At 41.2% G+C, this 27531-nt stretch overlaps 1 protein-coding gene across 2 annotated transcripts; it reads right to left on the bottom strand.

Moving 5' to 3' along the window:
* UBE2W (ubiquitin conjugating enzyme E2 W) lies at positions 1 to 26055 on the bottom strand. Of its 2 annotated transcripts, none has more exons than XM_084621335.1 (6): positions 25127 to 26055; positions 16091 to 16182; positions 13981 to 14083; positions 11018 to 11173; positions 9863 to 9956; positions 1 to 1158 (listed from the first exon to the last, which is right to left on the bottom strand). In XM_084621335.1, exons 1-6 carry the CDS (start codon positions 25139 to 25141, stop codon positions 1145 to 1147), a joined length of 474 nt encoding a protein of 157 aa, XP_084477461.1. In that variant the 5' UTR covers positions 25142 to 26055; the 3' UTR covers positions 1 to 1144. The 2 variants fall into 2 exon arrangements, with proteins under 2 accessions (XP_084477461.1, XP_084477462.1); XM_084621336.1 differs by having other exon boundaries at positions 9863 to 9938; positions 25127 to 26051.
* Between the last annotated feature and the right edge of the window lie 1476 nt (positions 26056 to 27531).

Raw genomic sequence — 27531 nt, 5'->3', positions numbered from 1 at the left:
TTTGTGTCAAAACATTAAGCCTCTGTCAAAAATGTATTTCTTTCTTTATAGTACAGGATTAAAGACAAGATGATGCTTACAAGGTAAAGAAATAATTTACAAGAAAATATATTCTGACAAAGCTTTTCAATCAAAATATTGTTTTGTAACATTCAAACATGACATACAACAACAAAAACAGCAACAAACAAAAATGTTATATGGATTGTTTTCAAACACATAAATAAATGAAATATTGTGTAGGCAGTAGGGCTCATGCTGATGGCTAGCAGGAAGTAACAGTGTGCAATCTACATGGAAAAAAGTTCTAATGTACAAATTACAGGCCCAATTGTGGACTGCAGCAAATTTAATTATATCACTGCCATTTTCTTGTATCTCCAAAAGTAAGTCTTGATTAAGCCACTCATACCCAATTATTACTCATATCTTTGCTTTAGAGATATGAGTAACTACCATACAAAAAAGGTATTTTTATTTCACCATAGGGATAACATTGTACCTCTCTCCCAATGTCACTTGAAAGCCTTCCATGTCAAAACAATTTGACAGCAGATAAACAATTTAATAAATATGATCTTATTACAGTCCTTTAGCGAAGCATGTTAATTATGCTGCTAGTTTTGCGATCACATGGCACAGAATCCAAATATAAAAGAATGGGATGGTTTCAAAGTAATGTTGGATCCCTTGCTTATAATCCCAAAATATCAAAAACTTTCCATAAGCCCTACCATCCAATTAATTTATTTTGCAGCAGGATCAAAACTTTTCTTGGTATAACATCCATTGCCGGCAATGGATGCCATAAAACTGCCAAGGAGTTCAACTGTTATTGCACAATACATGAAGACCTGGATTTCTGCCAAAAGCTTAAAAATAAAAATAAATGGAATTTTTCTGACATTTCCAGACACCTGCATTAATACTGTATGACTAATAAAAGCATGTCAAGTTGCATGGACTGAACCAGCGATCAACATGCGCCCAGAATGCACACTAGTAAGAATGCAGTCAAAGGAAGTAGTCTTCATTGTCTATAGGTCACTTCCAGTCAAAGGTTAAAGTTCAAAGACTGAATGATCAAAGTGCTCATTTTCTCAGTAGGACAATCTTCTGCTTGGAGGATCACAAAGTGGTGACATCAACAGGTGTCATCTTTAAAACAAAAAAAGATTTATGGAAAACAAATATACATTCAAATCCCAATTTTCTGAGAGGTACAGATGCAGAAGCAACTCCTAGCATATATGTTACCACATAGGTGAAAGTACAACAAATGTCTAACACTGCTGTTTTAAGGAAATTGAATTCAGATTACAAAGCAAGATAAAAAACTATAAAACTTTGCCCAGTGATACATAGTGACGTTAGGAAAAATGTGTTTATCAAAATTATGATTGATTAATGTTGGTATATGCTAATCTCATTACAAAAGACCGTTATTTTTCACATTAAATATTTTGTATTCAATATTTAATGATCCAGACAATCCATTGTAAACCTGAAATTAAAAATCTGTTTCTTCTCAGCATTTTGCCCCTTCACTGTACACACTACGCATCTTAGTTTTGATGCTTTGAGCTTTTGATGACTAAGAAATGCTCTTGAGAGATTAAAGAAATACACAGACTTTGCAAATAGAAGAAAAAATACTAGGGAGGCCACATTTTGAGCAAATCATACTGTCACCTACAACTGAGTTCAAACTACACAAGATTTTTCACCATTTATTTGAAAAAAGTTATTTGACAAGCTGGATTACTCAAGAAGTGGCTTCCTGACCAATATAGGCAAGATATATTACAAAGTTACGTACAGTTGTATGAGAAGGTGGTAAGCATAAACTTCAATACAAGCATGCATCCGACGAAGTCAGTATTCACCCACAAAAGCTTATGCTCCAATACGTCTGTTAGTCTATAAGGTGCCACAGGACTCTTTGCCACTTCAACAGAAGGGGAGAAGATTGCTATTCCCTGCCACAAATGAGTGTGTCTTAGGAACCACCACAAAAACTGTAGTTGGTGTAATAAAGTTGACATTGTAAACCTAAAGTCTTTCACATACATTGAATTGATGGAAAAAAATTCTATGTAATTGCTCCCACACAATTCCCTAGTAAAACACAATATTAATGGCAACACACTAACTTTCAGATGTGTTTCTTGTTTCCGAATATTCCAAAAGTCGTTGGAAGACTTTCAATATGTCCACAAAAATGGTCTAAGTTATAGACAGTTGAATAAATTAAGCTTGGATCTGTCTCAGAGGATATGTCTACATGTCAATATAACAGCTGTGGCTGGCCTGTGTCACCTGACTTGGGCTCAGCCTGTGGGCTTTGGGATCCAGCAAGATGGGATGGTCCCAGAGCCCAAACTCCAGCTTGAGCCCAAATGCCTACATTGCAGTGTTATAGTCCTCCAAGCCAAGTGAACTGACATGGGCCAGCCACTGATGTTTTACTGCAGTGTAGACATACTCTAAAGCACACGGGGAGGAAAACCCATTCATACTCTAAGGGAAATGCCAGTTTTGTCAGGCTTTTTTTCCCCTCCCATAGTTCCCAATGCTACTGCAGCTATTTCTGCCTTTTAAAATCTCTTCCAAATCTCATCTTACAGTGGAGTTATTCACCATTTTTTAGAGAACTGTGTAATGAAATGTCTTATTCAAATATATATGTCAAATAATGTTAGAGAAATGAATGTTATAAATGTAGTATTACAAGAATAAGAATATATAAAGGAATTTTGGCTTTTTGAATGCGTTTCTACTGATGCAGCATTTCAGAACTCAGCTGAAACTGCTTCAAGGTTGTGTAAACCGTGACACTTGGGTTCTGTGTCTTATTTGTGAAACTTTTGGTCTATGTAAATAGCAAGATGAAACAGAGTGACAAGAGGGCTCCAGGTGTGGCCCCTGCAACAAGACAAGCTAACAAGTAAAAGCTCAAGGCCATAAAAATAGATCAGTAAGAAGGATAACTGCTATTGTAAGGTAAGAACTGGATAGAGCCAAAGGTGGTGACAGCAGAGATTAGATAGAAGTAGACAGATAAAAGTAAATTTTAGCAGGATAATGCAAAAATGTATTAGTTCAGGTTAGTTATTGTGATTTATGCATGAGAATATTTTAATTATATAGGTACACAGATGAGGTAACTTGGTAAACAGAGTCTGCACAACGTTATCAAACAAGGGATACAAGATAAGTGATTAACAACAAGAGAGTGGAGAAGACACGGGGAAAACATACCAGAGATCTGAAAAGAGTCTCTGTCCTCAGGAGAGGTAATCTGGCCATTTACTTTTCTTGCCTTATCTGTTTTTGCATGTATATCTAATTCTGAGGTGAGAATAGTATTGTCTTAAAATGTACATAATAAAGGCTACAAGAAACTGTTTAAGCCTAAATAAAAAAATGAGTGTTGACCTTATCAATATTTCTGTACACACTAAACTTAAAAAAAGTTTATATTTTAAATTAAATATACTCCCCACTCCATCCTGATGGCAAGATACTCTGACCTTGGTAACAGTACATGAAAAGAAGATTTCATAGCACCAGAAGGAGGGTGAAGAACTAAAACTCTTCGTTTACAAGTTGGACAGGATGCATTGGAGGTAAAGAGCGAGTATCTGAACCATCCACAGATAGTCCTGTAAGGGTGTCAGGAAAAGCACTTCCCAGGAAAAGCAGCAGCAATCAACAACACTGTTTGGGGACAAACACCATCCAGCTTCCACAGGAATCGATGTCCTGCCTAGGTAGGCGAGGCTCATGAACACACATCAAACACCTTAAGTGACACTGTTTTTTTGGAATCTGAGACAAAATCCCCAAAGAGCTACAATCAGATGGGGTGAAGGCAGATCTGAGAACAACCATATGCCTGTGTCACTATAAAGGCTCCCACTTAAGCGTTATTCCAACTTGCGTGGCTATGATCGGAATACCAACTACTTCTTGGAGAAGGGGAAAATGTTTCATTCCCCTGCAACAGGGAGATGGAAAAATGGGACTGACTGCTTCCTCTTCCTTTGAAAAGGGCAGATCACAACAACTTCTTAAGAGTATATAAGGCTGAGGACAGCTCTTCTGCAGAAGCAGGAAGATCAGCTCTCAAGCTAAGCTTCCCAACTTCCCACAATTCAGCACATCTTCAATCAAAGGAATTAGATTTTAAACAATCTCCTTTTAACTCCCCCTGCTAGTGCCATTGTCATATAGCAGCAGCAGAGGATTTTTAATTACAGTACGTGCAATTAAGAAGAGAGGATAGTAAGGGCAATATAGGATACTCCTGAGGGAATTCTGGACCAAAACATTAAACATTCTGTGCCAAAAAAATAAAATTTCTGAACACTATATTCTAAAATTCTGCAAAAATCTGCATATTTTATTCATCAATAAATGAATGTGGAGGCTCCAGCATAGTAGTGGGGAGCAAAGGCCACTGGCTGCACAGCAATGGGAGATCACCCTGCCGCCCCTCACCTCCCACGGAGGGACACAGACTCAGCAGTGAGGCTGCACCTGACCCTGACACAGGCAAGGGCTGGGTCTGCCACAGAAACATCCCAGGGCCCTGCCCCTCCATGACTGGTGCACCAAGATAGTAAATGGGAGGGACAGAGTCTCACACTTGCCCAGCTGTGGGGCAAGCAGGCTTAGCCTGGCAGGATCCAAGTGTGGAGGGGCTTAGTGTGTGTGTGGGGGGATCCAGGTGTGGGGTGAGAGAGTTGTGTGTGTGGAGGCAATCTGGGTCTGGGCAACTCAGTGAGGGGTCTGGGGGGGGGATTTGGACGTACAGGGGCTTGTTGGGGTGTTCTGAGTGCAGGGGGAATGGGAGTCTGCAGGGGGTCCAAGTGAAGGTGGTTGGGGCTCAGCAGAGGGGTGTTTGGGTGTGGGGCTCAGGTGGGGTTGGGATGCAGGGGGATCATCTGGGTGGTGGGGCTTGTTGGGGTGAGCTCAATAGGGGGTGGTCTGGGTGCAGGGCAGGGGCTCAGCAGAGCTCTGGATGCAAGTGGTAGTGGAGATTGGTGGGGGTTGAGTCCAGTGCGGGGGGGGGGGAGGAGTCTCGGTGTGAGGGGGGGTCCAGACACAGGGATTTGGTGGACAGGGGAGCACCTCCCTGAACAGTAACCCCTCCTCCTGTGGCTGAAAATGGGGGCAGGAAGCGGGAGGGGGTGGGGGGTAGGGTAACTTCCTGCAGCCAGGGAGGTTTCAGGGGGTGGGTCTGACTCAGCCCAGTCTGCTCCTTGCAGGGGAAGAAGTCGTCCTATCTTCCTCTGCCCCCAGCCCAGCCAGGACTAACAGCTGAGCCCAGCGCAGGGTAGGAGCCAGCAGCTGGGATATCCCCAGCCCCACTTCCCTCCTGTGGTGATTTACCTCTCTGAGGGCTGCTCTGCGGGCCTGAAATGACACACTCACGCTGCTGAGGAGGGGTGCGTGACTGCTCTTGAGGCTTCCCTTTGCTTCCCCATCTTTTTCTGCGAGGAAGCAAAGAAATCTGCGGGGGACATTAATTCTGCACATGCCCAGTGGCACAGACTTCCCCAAAAGTAATAGGTTCTCTTGAAACCTGAACACCTCAAAGCACACTACGGTACATTTAGTAGTCAGTAGCAGGTTTCACATTGCCAGATAGTTCGCAGCAAGCTAGTGTTCTGTAAATTCACATTCTGGCTTGCTATGCAGTAACTCACCAGATAGACAAGCTCCGAGACAAATTTAAAATTTAATAGTCCAGTATTGCTCCAGAATTGACACTTACTTTTAAAGAACTGAGCAAAGAGGAGACCATCACATCTTTGATAATTAGCAACTAGGAAAGGAAGTTAAAATTGATTTAGGTGTTATATATGTGAAAACTTTCCAATTTCAGCAGCATGAGCCATTTTTTAAACAGACTTGTCCTTTCCTGACTGTAACCTTCCCAAGTTTGAGTTGATCTCTCTCTATTTTTATCTACTGTTACCCAGTTTTGTTCTGCAATTACTCGATTTTTCTGCCTTTCAAGCAGAAAAGAATGGCTGGAGAATTTTCCACTGTGTAAAGAACCATTTATCTGGCAGGTGAATCTTGCCCATATGCTCAGGGTTTAGCTGATCACCCTATTTGGGGTCGGGAAGGAATTTTCCTCCAGGGCAGATTGGAAGAGGCCCTGGAGGTTTTTCGCCCTCCTCTGTAGCATGGGGCACGGGTCACTTGCTGGAGGATTCTCTGCTCCTTGAAGTCTTTAAACCACAACTTGAGGACTTCAATAGCTCAGACATAGGTGAGAGGTTTTTCGCAGGAGTGGGTGGGTGAGATTATGTGGCCTGCGTTGTGCAGGAGGTCAGATTAGATTATCATAATGGTCCCTTCTGACCTTAGTGTCTATGAATCTATTTGATGACTAGTTGAATGGAAATAGAAGTTTAACTACTATACAACCGCTAGTGATCAACTTTCAGAATCAGATAATCATGTTTATTTTTATAGCTAGATTTTCACTCTCAAATCCAATTTTTCACTTGTAGGAAAACTGGAGTAGCACCTAGAGATTGCTACCCTGCAGAGACTTCAGCCCTAAATCCTAAAGAAGAGTCTCATCTTCTCTGACACAAATTAAGAATAAAATTAGAACAGATCTCATCACAAAATGAAAACTATTAACTAGTCTTCTTGGAAGATGACTACCAAGAGGAAATAAGATAATTAAGAAAAAAATCTTCCTTGTGTCAATTCCATCAAATCCTCTCGCTCTGTGCTCTGTTCAATGCCATATTTTATTTCACATCATACCTTAACATCTTCCTTTATGATATCCCTCCACTTCTTCCTGGGTTGGCCTGTCATCTTTTTCCTTCAGTCTTGTTCTGTTCCTTACCCACATAGTTGTCAGAATTGCTTTTTACATAGTTGTCAGAATTGCTTTTTACATGACAAAGCCACATGAGCCTGCACTCCCTCATTTTTTTGTTTATGGGCGTTACCTTTGAGTACTTCTCTTAACACACACATTCCTCACGTGTTCTTGGTTACGCCACTCATCTCTCAACCTTGACATTTCTGTGGAACAGATTGTTTACTCATGTTTCTTTGTTGCCCAACACTCAGGGCCATACATTAAAACTAGAAGTTTTATAGACTTTCCCTTTCAATCTTACTGGTTTCATCCTGTAACATATTACACCACTTATAGCGCTCCATTTGAGCCAGGCATTTATTATCTTAGCTCTAATTTTATCCTTCATTTCCCCAGATTCTGGAGCCCACACACTTGAAACTTTGCATTTTTGGTATTGTATGCCCATCTAGTTTCAGGGATAATTCTTCAGTGCTCACATCCTCAAGAAAAAAGTATTATATATTTCTCCAGAATTAACCAGAGCAACAGAAAAAACATGTTACAAGAGAAGAAAGGGGATGTGATTATTGAAATGTTCCTGAAACATCACATTAGTCTTGTGGATGACAGGATTTCTATTCTTTAACTCTGGGCTCAATTTTTAAACTGAAAATAAGATAATGTACATGCAAACGATAAACAGATTAAAGTTACAAAATATATATCAGTGCAGCTGATACTGTTCAATTCTCATTGGAAACAGAGTAATACCCTAAGTCAAATTCTACTAGAAAAGAGTATTTACACTGAAGAATCTTAGCCCTGGTCTACACTAGGACTTTAGGTCGAATTTAGCAGCATTAAATCGATGTAAACCTGCACCCGTCCACACGATGAAGCCCTTTATTTCAACTTAAAGGGCTCTTAAAATCGATTTCCTTACTCCACCCCTGACAAGTGGATTAGCGTTTAAATCGGCCTTGCTGGCTCGGATTTGGGGTACTGTGGACACAATTCAACGGTATTGGCCTCTGGGAGCTATCCCAGAGTGCTCCGTTGTGACCACTCTGGACAGCACTCAACTCAGGTGCACGATTGTTTGCCGTTGCTCTGACGCAGGGAGGGGCGACTGAGGACACGGCTTACAGGGTTGGCTTCAGGGAGCTAAAATCAACAAAGGGGGTGGCTTTACATCAAGGAGTATTTCAGGCAGGACTTCACAGAGGGTTCCAATAAGAAATGGTGCACCTAAGTTATTGTTCTTATTGGAACAAGGAGGTTAGCCTGGCCTCTGATTAATACATGGCTAGATTTACCTCGCTGCACCTTCTCTGTGAGTGACTGCAGTGTGACCTAGAGGAATGAGTCCCGTAGACAGGGGAGGGGGGGAAGCAAATGAGTACAAAACAAATCTGGTCTATTTCCTGTTTTGATCCACTCCATCTATCTTTTAGATCTTTGGCTGGCAGCAGACGGTGCAGAAGGACTGCATGCCATCCACATCTCATGGCTGCCTGGCAGAAGATGGTACAGTACGACTGCTAGCCATCCTCATCTCATGCCTGCCCAGCAGAAGATGGTACAATACGACTGCTAGCAATCCGTATCGCCTGCCTGCTCACCATAAGACGGTTCAATAGGACTGACTGCAGGACTAAAGAGAATGACCAGGTCAAGTCACTCCAAATTTAGTCCCTGTGCCCATGTGTGCCCAGGCGCTCCCAGCCGACGTGGCCAGGAGCACCTCGGACACGACGAGGACAGCTACCAGTCGTATTGCACCGTCTGCTGCCAGAAGGCAATGGGTTGCTGCTACTGTGTAGCAATGCTGTACCGCGTCTGCCAGCACCCAGGAGACATACGGTGATGGTTACCTGAGCGGGCTCCATGCTTGCCGTGGTATGGCGTCTGCACAGGTAATTCAGGAAAAAAGGCGCAAAACGATTGTCTGCCCTTGCTTTCACGGAGGGAGGGAGGGAAGAGGGGGGCCTGACGATATGTACCCAGAACCACCCGCGACAATGTTTTGCCCCATCAGGCATTGGAATCTCAACCCAGAATTCCAATGGGCAGCGAAGACTGCGGGAACTGTGGGATAGCTATCCAAAGTGCAACGCTCCGGAAGTCGACTCTAGCCTCGGTACTGTGGAAGCACTCCGCCGAGTTAATGCACTTAGAGCATTTTCTGTGGGGACACACACACTCGAATATATAAAACCGATTTCTAAAAAACCGACTTCTATAAATTCGACCTTATTCCGTAGTGTAGACATACCCTTAGGAACTCTAATTCTGAAAATCAGGGGAAAACAGCTCCAGGGTGCACTTTTTGGGGGTGAGTTGCAGCAAGTCTTCCAATACCAAGTAATGACAATCATCCAAGATTTTACTCTTCAATTAAAATATCCCATATATACTTATTTCAGAGAACATTGTATTAAATGTACTTTACCAACACATGATTATATTTAATAGATCAGGGTTATCATATTAAAATAATTACATTCAAATTACATAGAAAAGCATTCTGGTTTTGCTAACCTCTTTAGTATTCATCTAGAATTGCTATAGCTAAGATCTTTACTCAATTTGTTCCCAAACAACTTTAGAAGCACTAATCATCATACATCTTTTCTTTTTCATGTCTCTTACTTTCAGCTTCTTTTTATTTGTATCAGCAATTTCCAAAATCTGTTGCTCATAAAAATTCACAATGCGAGTAGAATCAACCAATTATTCTGACTGATTTTCTCCACTCTTAAACTTCTGTTTTACATCCTGATCTGGTCTACAAATATCCATTTAAGTTTGCATATTTAAAACCCTAACTCAGTTTTCCTACTAAAATATAATTTATTCTTTTACAAAAATCTTTTATTTGGTGTCCCAGGAAAAGTTTTTATTTTCCAAATTCGCTAAGCTTAAGTGTTTAAAATTACTTAAAATCCTACTTTGTATTGTTACTCTTTTGCACTCAGCCTAGCAGTCCTCTGAAATGCCTACTCCAAATTACATACTTACCATGATACCACCATTTTGTTTTCTTTGGATTTTTGTTACATGTTCTTACATAAAATGAATTATCTGGAGGTCGCCTCTGCAATAGAAAAAAAACCTAAAAATAATCAAATAATCAATATATCACTTACAGTATATTATCTATTTAAATAAACTTTTACATTCAAAAAATAAATGCCATACATTTTGTAAAATGTGTTAAAAGTAGGACTAGGCCCTGTCTACACTGATCAGGAAAGTCACTTTAGCACCCTTTTAAGCAAGAACTTTAAGCAGAGATACCCAGACAGAGCAAAAAAGTTTGCAAATTTTTCAGAACGTTTGGACAAAGAAAACTAATTATTCACTCTTATTTGCAAAAGCAAATGTAACTAAAACCACTATCAAACTAAAATACTTCTGAAGTTTGGCTTCAATGTGTCACAAGTATAGTTTTGAATCCCAGTCTATATGAAGTTTCTCATAGCTTGGTGAGATTGACCAGATGGACTTGGGTTACACCTTCACTCACGAAGATCTGCAGCCTATCAATAGCCTAATGAGTAGTGCACTTCTCTGAAAAAAGTCACGGGGTGGTCACAGTGAAAAGGGAAGAGTCACAGAAATAATAAATAGTTATAAGCATTGTTTTGTACCCCAATAATATATATTTTCCTGCAAATAATCAGAACTGAAATTGTGATGTGGTGAGAATAGACATCTGGCAAAACAGCATCATTCCAGAACTGACTGCTGTAAAACAAATCTTACTCTGAAAAATTTTTATGTAAAAAAATTGAGCCTCAGTGGATCTGCTCCATGTGCCATATCTGCTTACTTTAGAGACAAAAATTTACTGTCAGCTGTGTGGGCTCTTCTGTGCTAAGAAAACAAACTGGAAAAATGAAGGATGAGAAAAAATAACCTATTAATGTATCCTACTTCAATTAATTTGGTTCTTTACAAATAGAAAATTGTTTCCTCCTACAAAATCTTTATAACAAGTCAACATCTGCACTACTCAAAACATTTCAGTGTTTTAAGTTATGGTATACTTTATTATATTAGAAAAAAGGTAATATTATTCAAGTGTGAGAAATATAGACTTTGGAAAAAATAGAAAACTTGCAGCTTTCATTTATTTTACTCTGAGTGCATTATAAAAAAAAACAAACATACCTTTTCTTTGCAGCTGGAAAGCATGCTAATAATGCTAAGACAAACTGATTGCACTGAGAGAGCGGGGGACCAGTCTTCTGTTAGAATGGATAAACAGATATGACCATTGCTATAAACATGAGGATGAACAGGAATATTGTCACCAGTAAACATGACCTAAAAAAGAATAAAATACGGTTAGCATTTGTTAACATTTAAATGAGAAACAGACGTTCTTGTGTCTTCTGGAAACAGTAATGCCTTATATTCAAAAGCCAGATTGTGCCATCTGTTCTTACCCTGAGAAGTATCTTACTCTGTTTGTAGTTCCATTGATTTCAGCAAGACTTTTTGCTGAGTAAGGTACTAATTAACATAAGGATGGCAGAATCTGGTCCAAAATGACTTGTACTTATGACAGAAAGAACTAGTGTGAAGAACTGAAAGGTTAAACGTAATCACTACTTATAAAGAGCAGTGCAGCACAGAAACGTGCAAAGACAGCTTCTCTAAATTATAGCGATATAAAGATATCACAAAGCTTTCATGAAAATTTTTTCAGTCTTAAAGCCTCATCTTATTCTTCTATAGAGAAAGGACTATGGACTGGCTACCCACCACACTGTTTCAGTGGTTCCATAATCTACAACATTATTCAACTGGAAATACCACGAGATGCATAAATGAGTAAGTCTCCTAACAACAAATACAATAGAAATGTAAGTTCTGGGAAACTGATTTTCCCAGCAGAAAAAAAAACCTTGGTAATTAATGCTACAGACTAACAAAAAGTTGTGATTTATAAAACCACAGAATGCTGCCACATATGAAATATATAATTTTAGATTATACTCTATCTGAAGGACAATTCTGAGGTGGACAAAATAACACAAGAAAAAAAGTGTTCAGAAATAGACAGGAATCAAATTAGAGTCACGTTGCCATGGTCAAAACAAGGAAAGAAGAGTGATCGTGGCAACTACTGCCCGTAAGTCAACCTTCTATCACTAATCAAATATAAAATTGACCCAGAATTCAAAGACGGGACAAGGGAAGTGGAGGGAAAGAAGCACCCTCAGCAGCCAGCATTACTCAACTCTTCATCCAATCCCCTCACCCAACCATCAACAACTTCCCACAGTATTCACCCATCACCAGATGATGTAATAACTCCCTTTTATCTATATATTTTTATGGCCTACTGTGTGAGAGCTTCCCAAATATTTTATGGATACATTCTCACAACATCCCATAAGGTAGGGAAGCATCCTCATCACCAGTTTATAGATGGGGAACTGATACAGAAAAATTAAACAACCTGCGCAATGTCACCTAGGACCTCCCTGTTACAGGAAATAAAGTCAGATCTTCTGAGTTCCAGCCCAGTGCCTTAACCACAAGACCACCCTCCTCACTTCACTTTGCACTTTTATACTGCTATTACTGGTATTCCTAAAATACTGAAGGTTTTATTTTTTCAGACATCCAGCAATATATTTCTTTTTCAAACTAATGTCTCTCCATTCAAAAAATAAAACCTATGCACAACTCAGTAAGCAAATGCATGCACACTATGAGACAACATACATTTGAGACAGAAAACAACTTAGTGCTTAAGTGACAGAAGTTTAAACTGTTATTTTACACTATATATGCACTTTTTTTTTTAATCAAGGTGTTAAATTATACAAGACGCACTTATTATATGGCAGAATTTTTATTAAGGGAGTTCTGGCTATCTTCAACAGTCAAGCATCCCTTACTTAAATACTTAATTGTTTTCTGTACTAACCAGTGTACATGTATTGGTCTGTTTACTGTTTTACAATAAGTTGCACACAGCCACACACACACTTTGGGTAATGAGTACAAAGAGGACCTACTTGGAACCAAATGAAAGTGGCTACCCTCTTGTGGATCACCTATGAGTACTTCACTGCAAACCTGATGGGTGCAGATGTGCAGGTGCCAGTTTGTTCCTTAAAACCTAAGACTGAAAAGTCAGCATTCTAGTTTTTACCACAATACCTAAACATATCTTTGTGGTTAAGCTTTTCGTATGGCTTTTTGAATGAGTTGCAATAAATATGTCTCCATAGAAATCACCACAATTCGTACTAATTCACAAACTCAGAACTTTCAGCTGAGAGGTCAAAACTGAATGGACATGAAGACTAAAAGTACTCTCGCTCCTGGCTTTTCCTCCTTTTTTCAGGGGGTAGAGAGAGGGTTTTCTGCCTACCCACCTTCCCCTTGAAAGCCACACTTTGTAACCTTCCCTCTGGTTGTGGAGGGTGAATGTAGCTCAGCATTGAAATTGCTCCTTTAGTTGGTTTGATGTCACTAGAGATTAACATAGCAACCTTTCCAACAGGACAGTGTACTTCCTCTGCAGCTCCTGCTGCTGATTCAAGAAAAAATGAACCAAGTTTGTTCCTTAACTCATGTAGTACCAACAGATTATCAAGCTTCTCCTACCATGCCACAACACCTATGTTTGTGCTCCCCTGCCACAATCACAGCTGTGGTCCTACCTACAGTACTTCCCTAGCAGTACCGACAGGAGCAGCAGAGAAACTGCAAGGAAAGTGACATTAAGGAGCAGCACCGGGGTTTGGAGGCAAGAATAGAGGAAAAAAGAAGTTTATCATCCACTCTATATCTACATTCCAAAAGCAGAGAAACACTGCCCCTGTGTTGCTCTTTCATTGGTCAGAAAAAATCCCCAAGAGGATTCAAGTGACACTCAGAAATGTCAGATTTACTCTGTTCTTCCTAGGAGAACAAGTGGACATATTTCTCTACTGCAGAAACATGTTTAAAAGAGGTGGCAACTGCACAATTGAGTGTACAATTGAAACCCATGTAACTAACACAGAACCTTAAAATTACGAGAAGTGTGGACAATGCATATTCAGCATATACCATGCAGTTATAATCTAAAAAAATGGGAGGTAAGCGGGAGGGAGAGAGAAACTAATTACCTGAGGAGAATCAAAGGGATATCGACTACTGAACTTAAATAGAAGCTGAAATTTCTCCCCTTCATATAATGTACCTGGAGCACCTTCCATATCTACGATCCACCTAAAAAACAGACAAATCTTTAGTAATATAATCCAGCAATTTAAAATAAAATATAAAAGAATAACGGAATGAACTACCTATTATGGCACCACTACTGAACTATGCTTCGGTATCACAATGACCATGAAAGCAAAAGTAAATACAAATGGAAATTAACACCAAACCTCCGTATGTGAGAAACAAGTTTGGTATTTTATAATACTCAATCTTTGTTATAGTGTTGTAGATTATACAAGCAGCAATGCCTAAGGAAATAAATACAAAATGTGTTTCCCTATAAAATGCCTATTTGTACTCACAAGAGAAGTAAAGCCCAAGTTGAAAGACTGGTAATATGTCCACCCCCCAGTCTCATTACCAAGTCTACAACTTGTGTGATGATTATTTCTATCCCCTTCCACAGATGAAAGCAGACTCCCTTTCCATTTTATTTTACTTTTTTGCCAGGGAAATTTAAGAATAATAGAAATGTCACAAATAACATGCAGTTTACTAATATTAAATCAGAATCAAAAGGGCCATGCTCCTTTCCCTGACTCACATCTGCAAAAATGTCACTTATGATGCTATATAGAACTTAGCAACAAAGAGAATGTGAAGGTTAGCAAGACAATAGCACACTACAAAAGTGGTAACTGATTTGCAAACTAATCTACTTCAATCACTGAGCTCCTCTTTAAAGGTTGTGCAATAATAAAAGAAACTGATAGGCCAAAAAGGTACCTGTAAAATATATATAATCAGTAACTTAAAGGGAAAAACTGTCTAAAAGGCAGGAAATGCATAGTTAAAGTCCAACTATTTTGAAAAGTAACTAAAAATGGTGTCAGAGGGTTGCATGTCTATATTGTCTCAATTATACATGTCAGATATGCTCCAAGTTTTATCAACATTCCCTTATGATGATCTACATATCTCACTTATGACTTTGCTGCTTAATGTAATGGACACCCCACATTGATGCGAATAAAACCTTTCTAGTGTACACATTTTTTTCAGACATACAGATACAATGGCAAATAAAAGCATATACCAGCTTATATGTTATTTCTGAAAAAACACAAAAATATTCAGATCAAACCATCACTCTCCATAATTAGTTTCCTGAAAGAGTCTGAAGATTTGCTCTTGGTTCCCATCATCTTACCCTCAAGCTATTTTAATATTCATATAGACCACTCATCCACACTTGCTGTAGTTCAATATCTTACTCTCCTCTATTCTTTTAACCCATTGCCACATGCTACAAGGGCCATACAGAACATGGACCTTTCTCTGGATCATACAATAACCATGTGACATTTCAATAAATCACAATATTTTATTTCCTTCTGCTTCAGTTTCCCCCGCATCATGATTTAATGTCAAAATCTACCTTGATGGCAGTGACTGAGGTATTTAGAAGTGAAAGGTATAGTTTGCTTATAGTCTTTTCCCCATTCCTGTTGATGTCAAAGCATGGACTGATCTCTCATCACCTTCTCTGCAGTTTTAGATAAAACTGAATGCTTAGCATCCCTTCAGATTTTGCTCTCCTGAGTTCAGAATTGTTTGGGCACACCGAACAGACAAAGGAAATCCAAATGAGAGATTGTTGACTAAGAGGGATACCCACTTGATTTAATGCAAAATGTAGATAATGTCGAACTACTTTAGACTAATACTTTTGATCTAGAATGGTTTGCCAGAATTTAATTCTGTTCTGTCAGATAATGCATAGGCACATTTAGGCTGATTTTTAAAAAATTCCAGACAAAAAAGTTTTTTATTCTATAAAAAAAAAAAGTGCAAGCATCATTGACCCAGACAGTGAAATGTATCGTACTGTAGATTATAACCCAGTTTATCAGTTACTAGTGAACATATTAAACAGTGTACTTGTGAACCATATCACTTTTTTTATATCCATGGATCAACAGGAGCAATTATTACTCTAGAAAAAATAATATTTCACTTGTCTATAATTTGAGCTAATGTAGAAAATATGAAAAGTATTTACACACTCACTGTGTAATTGAATTTTGAACACTCTTTTCATTTAAAGTCATTCCTGGAGGTGGGTCATTCTGCAAAGCCAACAGTTCTTTTTGTAGTCTCTTCTAAAAAGAATATAAATAGGATTTGAAATATTGCATAAACTATATATTACAATAAAGCTAATTAATTTACAGTACATTTTGCTGTTTAATAAAAGCAAAACAATAAGCTCTTTTTGCCAACTATCTTCTGAAAACTTGAAGTACAGAAAATGTGCCTCAGGAAGAAGAAAGGGAGCTAGCTTCCTGCCACAAAAATTAAACAATCTATTATAATTGGTTAGATTCAGAGAAAAGTCATAAGCCTCAAACTCAATCATGTTCTCGTTTATATAAATTCCAATTATATTTACAATATATTATTGGCAACTGTCAATCCAAACTGGATTATGGTATACGCATAAAAGGCCTAATTAGGTGCCAGATGAATCCGCTTATGGCTGACAAACCCAATTTGAGAGTGAAACAGCTTGTTAAATATATTTACAATATATCAGAACAGTTCTTAAGTTAAAGCAAGAGAAGCAGATAACATAATGATACTTAGCAAAGACTTTGACACCTCCATAGTAAGAGCAATCATGGCTCCTTACTTAAGGTGGAATACCATTTTGCACTTAAAGCCGTGATTCAGACCGGTGTATAAAAATGCAGCACGGCCTCCCAAGTTTAAAGCACTGAACAGAGAATGAATTCTGCAAATTTAGAAGAACATCTATTAGTTTGAGTTAAAAGTGAAAAAATGGGTTCTTTAAGAAGTTTGGCATCTGCATCAGTCTTTTCTTCACCCTAATGAGCCTAACAGAATAACGTTCTTCAAATATTCCAGAGATATAAACTAAAATCTTGTGCATAGGTCAAATGTAAAGCAATTAGGTCAAAATTAAGCTATTAACTATAAACATGGGGAAATAGTTTTACTTTGTGTAATGACCTATCCGCTCCCAGTCTCTATTCAAGCCTAAGTTAATTATATCCAGTTTGCAAATTAATTCCAATTCAGCAGTCTCTCATTGGAGTCCGTTTTTGAAGTTTTTTTTGTTGAAGTATTGCCACTTTTAGGTCTGTAATTGAGTGACCAGAGAGATTGAAGTGTTCTCCAACTGGTTTTTGAATGTTCTAATTCTTGACGTCTGATCTGTGTCCAACTATTCTTTTACGTAGAGACTGTCCAGTTTGACCAATGTACATGGCAGAGGGGCATTGCTGGCACATGATGGCGTACATCACATTGGTAGATGTGCAGGTGAACGAGTCTCTGATAGTGTGGCTGATGTGATTAGGCCCTACAACCTATCCTGAAGGACGACCCATCACTCTCACAGATCTTGGGAGACAGGCCAATCCTTGCTTACAGACAGCCCCCCAGCCTGAAGCAAATACTCACCAGCAACCACACACCACACAACAGAAGCACTAACCCAGGAACCTATCCTTGCAACAAAGCCTGTTGCCAACCGTGTCCACATTTCTATTCAGGGGACACCATCATAGTGTGGCTGATGTGATTAGGCCGTATGATGGTGTCCCCTGAATAGAAATGTGGACACGGTTGGCAACAGGCTTTGTTGCAAGGATAGGTTCCTGGGTTAGTGCTTCTGTTGTGTGGTTGCTGGTGAGTATTTGCTTCAGGCTGGGGGGCTGTCTGTAAGCAAGGATTGGCCTGTCTCCCAAGATCTGTGAGAGTGATGGGTCGTCCTTCAGGATAGGTTGTAGGGCCTAATCACATCAGCCACACTATCAGAGACTCGTTCACCTGCACATCTACCAATGTGATGTACGCCATCATGTGCCAGCAATGCCCCTCTGCCATGTACATTGGCCAAACTGGACAGTTTCTACGTAAAAGAATAAATGGACACAAATCAGATGTCAAGAATTATAACATTCATAAACCAGTCGGAGAACACTTCAATCTCTCTGGTCACTCGATTTCTGATCTCAGAGTGAGTATCATTCAACAAAAAAACTTTGAAAACAGACTCCAACGAGAGACTGCTGAATTGGAATTAATTTGCAAATTGGATACAATTAACTTAGCTTTGAATAGAGACTGGGAGTGGTTGAGTCATTATACTAAGTGAAAAGAAAAGGAGTACTTGTGGCACCTTAGAGACTAACAAATTTATTTGAGCATAAGCTTTCGTGAGCTACAGCTCACTTCACTGCATACTGCATCCGATGAAGTGAGCTGTAGCTCACGAAAGCTTATGCTCAAATAAATTTGTTAGTCTCTAAGGTGCCACAAGTACTCCTTTTCTTTTTGCGAATACAGACTAATACGGCTGCTACTCTGAAACCTATAACAACCCCCTTGCAGAACCTGTGTGTGTGTGTATGAATGAACGTGTGAATAAATATGAAATTGAATGGAATGTTATAGCTATAACTAACTGCTTATTATGATTCTTTCTGTATTCACAATAAATGTGGTATTTTGCCTTTTCCCCTTTAATAAGATCCTGCTCGTTTTTATTTATTGGTATAACTTAGTGATACGTTGCTTTAGTCAGATCCGATGAATTTCCTATTTTATCTATAAGATTCTATCTGTACCTGAGGTAAATGGTGCTAATAAACTTCTGATTATAAAGGCGTTTTTGCCTGAGTCGAGCACTCAGTTGTTCCAAATAATCTGAGAATTGGCCCACAAATTGTCAGCCTGCACAAAGATTTTCTTGAAAATATATTAAACAGTAAAGCCACTTTTTTTGGTAGCTCCAAACCAACCATTTAAAAAATCTCAGCACTTTATTATTATTATTTACAGCAGAACAGTCAGTGATTTTTCTCTCTGTGTCTTAAAAGAAATCACATCAATGTTAGTAGGCCCAAAATCTGACTTAGCTTTCAGATCACCTTCTCTGCATATAAAAGACCTTGTAATATGTTTTGTCACAGCCCCCTCCCCCAGAAAAATCCAATAAAATCCATTTTAAATTATTGCACATTACTAATTTCATAGTCTACCCCTCCAACCACCACTCCTTTATTGCTTTCTGTCTATAAATTCCACCCTTATCCCTTGGTTAAACATGCTGTTTCAAAGAATTTAATTTCGACCTAGACTACATTAGGTCTCAAGGTGAATAAAATCCTGGGTTTTTTTTAATATTTTCATTTTGTTTTTTCTTAATTTAAATTTACTCTTTTTCATTTACACATCACTAGTTTTTTTTACTTTCTTCAAATTTTATAATCTTAGGCCTGGTCTACACTAAAATATTAGATAGACCTAGCTCAGGGCTGTGAAAAATTTTGCGCTCTGTGTGATGTAGTTGGGTCGACCTAACCCTCACCACAGATGCAGTTAAGTTGATGGAAGAATTCTTTGTTGACCTAGCTACCGCCTCTCTGAGAGGCGGATTAACTACACTAGAGGGTCTCAAACTTCATTGTACCGTGACCCCTTCTGACAACAAAAATTACTACACAACCCCAAGGGGTGGTGGTGGAGGGGGCAGAGCTGGATCGAGCTTTTTTGCCACCCCAAGAACAAACAAAACAAACAAACAACCAAAGCAAACCGCCGCCCAGACTGCCAAAGCAAAAAAAAAGAAGGGAAAAAAAATGGTGGCCAGAGAGCCGCCAAAGCGCTGCCCCAAGATTAACTGAAATGCCGCCCCTTCACATGGGCCGCCACAGGCACGTGCTTCCTTAGCTGGTGCCTGGAGCTGGCCCTGGGAGGGGGAGACAAAGCCTGAGCCAGCCCCAGGCACAAAAGGGGTGGGGGAATTTTCATCTAACAAATTTCACACCTAATCCTCATCTATTCTGCAAAAGGCAAGTCCAGGGCCTCATTAATATCCCTACTGTAAGAATGCCACAAACTCTGACACAGAAATGGTAAGGAAACACACCATGCTATTTTGAACTTCCACAGCTCAAGAAAGCTAAACCAGGCTCAACCAGGCTCTCTCTCTCTACCAGAGTTTTCAGTTTAAAGTCAATAAAACTTGTGCTCCTAAGTAACTTCAGTACATAAATATGCTCTTTAGGTACACCTCTATCCTGATATAATGCGGTCCGATATAATGCGGTCCAATATAATGCGACATTCATAACTTTCAAATAACTTCAAATTCAAATAATTTCAAACAGGGGGCGGAGCAGAGCTGTGGCTGGGGTCAGAGCTGGGATGGGGCCCAAGTGGACCTGGGTGGCACTTCCTCACCACCCGCACATAGGGGTGACCTGGGCCCTGCCGCACACCCCCACAGGACAGCATGCCCCAGAATTTGGGGACCACTGATGTAGTATAATTAAATATAGGATCATTTCTTGAATAAGGAATGTCTAATACATTGTTATATTATATACAACAGCAACTACATCAAGATATCTTACTATAACCAAATAAAACCTCAATAAGTTTGTGGATCAGAGTTATTTTAAAATTTAAACAAGTCCCCTGATAATCAGGTCCCAAATAAAAATAGTGGACAACCTACTGCAGCGAGAACTAGATTTAATACTTAACGTGATTTTTAGAATCAGACACTGGAGATCAAAAATGTCACATAACCTATTCTCACGTACTTGTTCCAGTCTAGTTTTAAAGATGACCTAAAAAGGGTTTTTTTTAAAAAACTTTCTAGAGAATCTTCATCATTAAAGGGACCTGAAAGGTTTGTGGGAGGGTTTTGGTTTTGCTTAAAGGTTTTTCTCCTGCTCGTTTTGTACCTCAGAAGGAATGAGGAATAACAATTCTGATCTTCCCTTGTTTGCTGCAGGTACTGAAGGCCTCAAAATCTATATTATCAACTTTCACACTTTAACTGGAGTAACTGGGCTGTTCAATATTTACCAAAGACTTCCTCTAGCCAATATATTAGTCATTAAAGTTAAACAGATATCAACAAAACACAAAGTATTTTAGCCAGTTTAAAGATCCCTTCTGTTCTTAATTGTTTAACATTCACTCTAAATCAAAAGCTTCTCTTCCATTTTGTAGACTTTTCATTAAATAACTGAACAGAATCTCTCAACTTCAAGAAAACGTTACAAAAATGTGCTCTAAAAATGTGTTTTAAAAGGCTTCATAATTAGTAAGATGGAAACAAAAACAATGCTTCACTAGCTCCCTGGATTCCCTGATCAAAAGGCCTAGGGAAATAAGGGATCCCTTAGACACTATCAGTAAGTTTAACAGATACCCTCGAGATTAACATCTATAATATAAAAACAAGCACTAAATTAGACTTTCCCACTGCCATATTTTCCAAGAAACAGACACTAGCTAAAACATTATTATTAATACTAGATAGCACTTTGGATCTGTGGATCTCAAAGTGCTTTACAAAGGCAGCAGTCATCTCCCTTTTCCAGACAGGCAAACTGAAAAACAAGTGTGCTCTTGTGCAGATTATTTCACAACACAGACCAGTGGCAAATACATGAACAGAACCCTGGTCTCCCAAGCCCCAGGTTGTATCTCCTTAAAGCTTCACAACAGTCTCTTCTACATAGTGTTTATACCTCTCTACAGACTTTTTTTTTTTTTTTTAATAGAAACTTTTGGGGACATAATAATTTGTAATTAGTCAAAACTAAGCTGCAGAAAGTATTCTGAAGGTTAAATAAAGACCAAACTGCAAAAAATAATCTGGCATATAGATTCTTACAGAAAAAGGAGACAAAAGATCTATTAGCCCATCTTCCTGATAAATTGGGATTGTCTGGTACTGTATGTTCTCACGTGCTTTATCCAGTCTTGTTTTAAATAACTCATAAAACTGGACTTCCATTACTTTCTTGGGAGACCATTCCAGAGTCTAATACATTTCACTCACATAATTCCTAGCTTTATTATTATTTTTTCACTTATTCATATTACTCCAAGTTATAAACCCTGAAGCTGGGTATCAGCACAGCCATATGTGTTTTGCTCCAGTTGGTACATCTTCTCTGTGGGCTGTCTGAGTGGTAGTGTAGAAGCACCACTATAGTTAAAGTTACCTCATGACATTTGCTGAAAAGTCAATGTTTCTAGGTCCTCTAAAAACATGCTTAGTTGGATCTTTTTGAAATTTTGTGTCTCTCTGGAGGGTCAAGAGTCAGTGACCCAAATTTGGAGTCATTTGATCCAGGAGTTCCAGAGATATCAGTCCCCTCAAAAACAGCCATTTTAGAAAAAGTTTCTGGGTGTTTTTGTTTTTTTTTGCCCAGCACTGGAGACCAAACTATTACTGAGCTATGAGTCAAAATGGTTTCAACCTGTGAAATTTTACCCAAGGTAGTGCATGGCACTCACTAAATTTTGGAGGGACCCAATTTGAGAACAGTAGTTAAGAAAGTGTCTATTTTTACACTGTGCATGCACCAATACAGAAGAACAGCTAGCGCAGGGGTCTCAAACTCACAGCCCGCGGGCCATCTGCCACCCGCGAACATCCCCAATGTGGCCTGCGGGGCTCCAGCAGTTTTGGAGCCGGGTCTCTCCCTTGGCCCCACCTGCCGCCCCTGGGTGCTCACCACCCTAGGCGATTTAAAATGGCCCGGGGCCCCAGCAGCACAGCGGAGCTAAGCAGTGTCTGCTTGCTTGCTCCACATGTCTTCTGGCCTCTCCCTAGGGCTCCGGGGAGGGTTGTGCCTCCACATGCTGCCCCTGCCCCAAGCGCCCCTGCAGCCAATGGGAAGCCACCGCTCCCTGATCCCCTCCCTCCCAGAACCTGCACCCCCACCCCCTTCCCACTCCAAACTCCCTCCCAGAGCCCAACCTCTCACCCCTTCTGCACCCAAACTCTCCCCCGGAGCCTGCACCCCGATCTCCTCCCCCAGACCTCCTCCCCCACCCAAATTCCCTCCCAGAGCCTTAGGCAGGTGGGGGGCGGAGTTGTGGGGGGGGGCGGGTTCTGGGCAGCATGAGTGACATTATTGGCCCGCTGGGAGGATTTGAGGACTGGCACTGGCCCTAAGGTAAACTGAGTTTGAGACCCCTGAGCTAGAGGGTTTCCACTCCTGCCATTTTATATGCTGTAAAATTCTAATTCTTGTAAGTACTCTACATTCCAAATGGTGAATGGGAATGCCTTTGGTGTGTCTTTCAGGGTGTAGGTTAACAGTAATGATCCAAACTTGGGGTAATCTGACCAAGGGGTTCCCATGTTGCAGCGCCTCCCCTCCCACCCTCTCCCAAAAAAAACAAAAAACAAAAAACCTGTTTCCTTCTACTGCCTTGTACTGTTAAATTGAACGATACAAATGACTGGTTGAATCACAGACCTTTGGACTGTTGGGAGCTCACCCTTCAATTAACAATTAAAGATAAATTAATCACAAGTCCCACCTTAAGATAAAAGGACTTTGGGGCTATGTGGCTAAGAGACTGCCATCTATAACTCTCAAATTGTACAAATGTGGGGGTAGGTGGGGCCTGAATGTAACCAAAGTCTTTGGGAGAAAAATTAGACATGAATGGTTTTGAGAAGGAAGTGGGCGAAAGAGTGGAGGAATAGGGAGAGAAGGGTTTGGGGCTGCCGTGAGAGGAACCAGGTTATGGCAGGGGCAACAAGAGAGTTGGGGGCTCACAGCACCCTGCCAGCTCCACCAAAACACCCTAACACTATTCCATTGTAACACAGTTGTACTTTGCTCCAGGCACGGGATGAATCAGGTTATAAGAGGGGAAGAAGTAATAAACAGAAATGTTTGTACACCATGGAGCACAGTTTTCAGAGAGATGCATTCCCTGCTTGCAGTGGTGAGGCCTAGGTACAATAGTGAGGAGGTGGCCAGGTTGCATGGGCAGCCCTAACTGCATTTCCTGGTTTTCAGACGTCTGAGTTTGACATACCACCAGGCAATCTTAACTCATGGAAATAGGGTTTTTTTGGCCATTGAATTGGTTTGTTTCACTTTGAAGTCCACTGGCTCAGAAGGTAAGAATAAAAAACAAAAGGGAAAAGATAAGAAATTGGGCAAAGGACACTGCTCCGGAAAAGAAAAAGAAAAGGCAAAAAGAAGTATTAATGTTTCAGAGATAAAGGAGATGTGAAAATTTGTTAAGAAAAAAGGCACCACTTTGTTATGAGTGAAATAATTCAATTCCATGACTGTTCATGTTTGTTATCACTTGTCTCACTTCTCAGAACATTTCATAACCCTGTCCTAACACTGTAAATGTGGACACTTCTACCTTCAAATTTAGTGTGTTGCACAGAGAAAGTAATCAAAACCTCCACAGCTGTTTCAACTACCACCATCTAAAAACTTATCCACAAAAGGTAGAGAGAAAAAAGAAATTCTGGTAGAAACCTGTCACAGCAGCAGGACATTTCATGTGATTACACCCACTGCAGCCAAGCCCAAGCAGCCAGTCAGCCATCCTGCCGTTCCCTCTTATTGGTGGTGGGTGGGGAGGGGAGTCTTCCCGACTCCTGATATCAAGGCTGTCTTTTTGTGAGACCCACCCCAACCTCAGGCTGCCATGCCCTCTCCCATCTTCATAACCTCCCTTAGGAAGACATTGGGAGTCTCTCTGCAGTACCCCGAATGATGCTTACATGCACCTAGGGGACAGGAAAGGGGTTCTCTCTATCACATCCTCCATTCCCTACAGACTCCGGGGGGTGGGGGGAGGAGAACCTCATCCCATCTTCACACACTCTCCAGGGGAGCTGGGAGGGGGAGGTCTTCTCCACCATACCTCTTTCTCGCAGACTATGGGGGGGCGTCTCTCTACCAGAACTCCCCCCACTCACACACACTCCCCCAGGGGCGGGGTGTCTGCCACCCCCCCCCCCACACACACACACGTGGTGTGTGTGTGGGGGTGTTTATAGTGCCCCCCATGCCCGAGGAGAGGTATCTTTCTATTTCCCCCCCCACGCCACCGTATCCACGGACACCCCAGAACCTCCCCACCAACCGCCGCAGCTTCCCCTGCCCAGCTGCCCGAACCTCCCCACCCGCCAGGGGCTGCTCCGGTCACCCGGAAACGCCGCTCTCCCTACTCCAAGGTCCCGCCCGGCGACCCTCCTCCCCGGCTCCGCCGCTAGCTCCTCACCTGCATGGACGCCATGATGGATCCGCGCCCCCCTCCCCTCTGCGCCGCCGGCGGGGACCCGAAGAGAGAGACACGCAGCGACGTCCCCCTCCCCCCCCCGTCACGTGGGGCCACAAGCCGAAAGCGGGAGGACGCATGCGCCTCAGCGGTCAGAGGTCCGGGCTGTGCTCGGTACCGGCCGCGCCCGCCAGGGTGTCACATCACAGCGAGGCGAGCGGGGCGGAAGTAGGGAACGTGCCGCGTCGGCCTGTGCGCGGCGAGGGGCCTGGGCCACCCCGTGGACTGGAGCCAGCGGAGCGGTAGCGCGCCCTGAGCCGGGAGGGGATGGGGCGTTGGGCGCTGCGCCTCTGGGTGAGCCTCCCCGCAGCGCCTGGGAGGGGTGCTCGGCGGCAGGAGAGACCCCGGGGCCTCTGGGGAGCAGGAGCTCGCCACCGCTCTCCAGTTCTCTTCGCCCCCGGGGCCTCTGGGGAGCAGGAGCTCGCCACCGCTCTCCAGTTCTCTTCGCCCCCGCGGCTGCTCCATGCGCGGAGTGGAGCGGGATTTAGGGTTGCCGGTTCTGGTTGCACGTGTTCCTGGAGGTGTTTTCACACGATGTAACCTTTAATTCCTGGAGACTCCAGGCTAGTCCTGGAGGGTTGGCATTGTATCCCCTATCCAGCCCCCGCTGATTGCAGGGAAAGCTGCAGCGAGGTCACATGAGCGTTGAGTCACGGTCTACTTCTCTGAAACTCTAGCTGGTCTCTACTGAGCATGTGCAAATTGTGATGTTTCAAATGCTTAAATTATAACTTTGCTAAAGGTGGGTAGATTTTCCTGGAGGCAGCACAACCCTGAGATGAAGGTCATGTCCTCGCTAAATAGTCATACCCCTGCTCCAAAGCACAGAGATGCTAGAGCTTCTCAAAGAACAGGGCATCTGCATTTTTGTTAAAAATGGTAGAACAAGGTATTTTTCTTTCATGTTTTCAGAAATAGCTGAAATTTTCCAGAAGGCTTCAGCCGGAGGGGAAACAGTTGGCTGGAAGACTTCAGCCTAAAGGGTTACATTTTGGTAAATTTATATGCAACCAAAAACAGAGTGAAGTGTGGGGCAGCCTTCATAATAGGTAGTGCTCCCAGTCCTGCCTCTAATACTAGTTATTCCCCCACTGTCCCTTCCCAGACTGCAGGTTAGTGTCTGGGTGAGTGCATGAATGTGTCTGGCAGATCACCTGTGAGATCCCATGATTTCCATGAACAAATAATCTGGAGAGTTTCTAGTATGATGCTGGGCAGCTCATCCCATTAGTTACTCTAAAAAATCTGCTGTGTCATCATCTAGTTGTCTGTAGACCATTTAAGTCCTGGGTTCTTTTTGTCCTTTGTGTTGCGGATCATGTAGATGCAGTCAAAGATTTTGAGTACGTATGGCCAGACATTTTTGAGTGGTGCACTTTAAAAATAAATTTTACATGCATATACATGCACAAACACCCCCCTTTTAATTGTGCAAGTATTTTATTTTTTAAAACCACCTGTAGTGTGTTGGATTGTCTATTCTGTGATTGGAGCTGGTCCTCTTACCAGAAGTTGCCATCTTAATAAAGCACTCAAGATAGTTGAATCCAAAGCTGACTGCACGGACTTACAAAGGGATCCCACTAAACTGGTTTCAGAGTAACAGCCGTGTTAGTCTGTGTTCGCAAAAAGAAAAGGAGTACTTGTGGCACCTTAGAGACTAACCAATTTATTTGAGCATAGGCTCACGAAAGCTATGCTCAAATAAATTGGTTAGTCTCTAAGGTGCCACAAGTACTCCTTTTCTTTCCACTAAACTGGGTGACTTGGCAGTATCCGGAATATGGCGTACAGTTCTGGTCACCCCCTCTCAAAAAAGATATATTAGAATTTGGAAAAGTACAGAGAAGGGCAATGAGAATAATTAGGGGTATGGAACAGCTTCCATACAAGGAGAGATTAAAAAGATTAGTTCTAGTTATCTTAAAAGAGACATCTAAGATGGCGGATATGATTGATTGCTATAAAATCATGCAGGTATGGGGAAAGTGAATAGGGAAGTGTAATTTACCCCTTCACATAACACAAGAACTAGGCATCACCCAATGAAATTAATAAACAGTGGATTTAAAACAAACATAAGAAAGTACTTCTTCACACAATGCATAGTAAACCTGTGGAACTTGTTGCTATGGGATGTTGAGAAGGACAAAGGTATAACTGGATTCAAAAAATAATTAGATAAATTCCTGCAGAATAGGTCCTTCAGTGGCTATTAGCCAAGATGGTCAGGAATGCAACCCCATGCTCTGGGTGTTCTTAAACTTCCAAATGCCAGAAGATGGGACTGTGACGGGTTGGATCACAGAAAACCCCTTGGGAACTGCCAACTGATGTGCTGGGACTAC

The sequence above is a fragment of the Lepidochelys olivacea genome (assembly GCF_965140295.1).
Source record: "Lepidochelys olivacea isolate rLepOli2 genome assembly, chromosome: 2".
Taxonomy (NCBI): Eukaryota; Metazoa; Chordata; order Testudines; family Cheloniidae; genus Lepidochelys; species Lepidochelys olivacea.
Note: the sequence above shows the minus strand (reverse complement) of the source record. Positions and strands in the feature narration are given on the sequence as shown.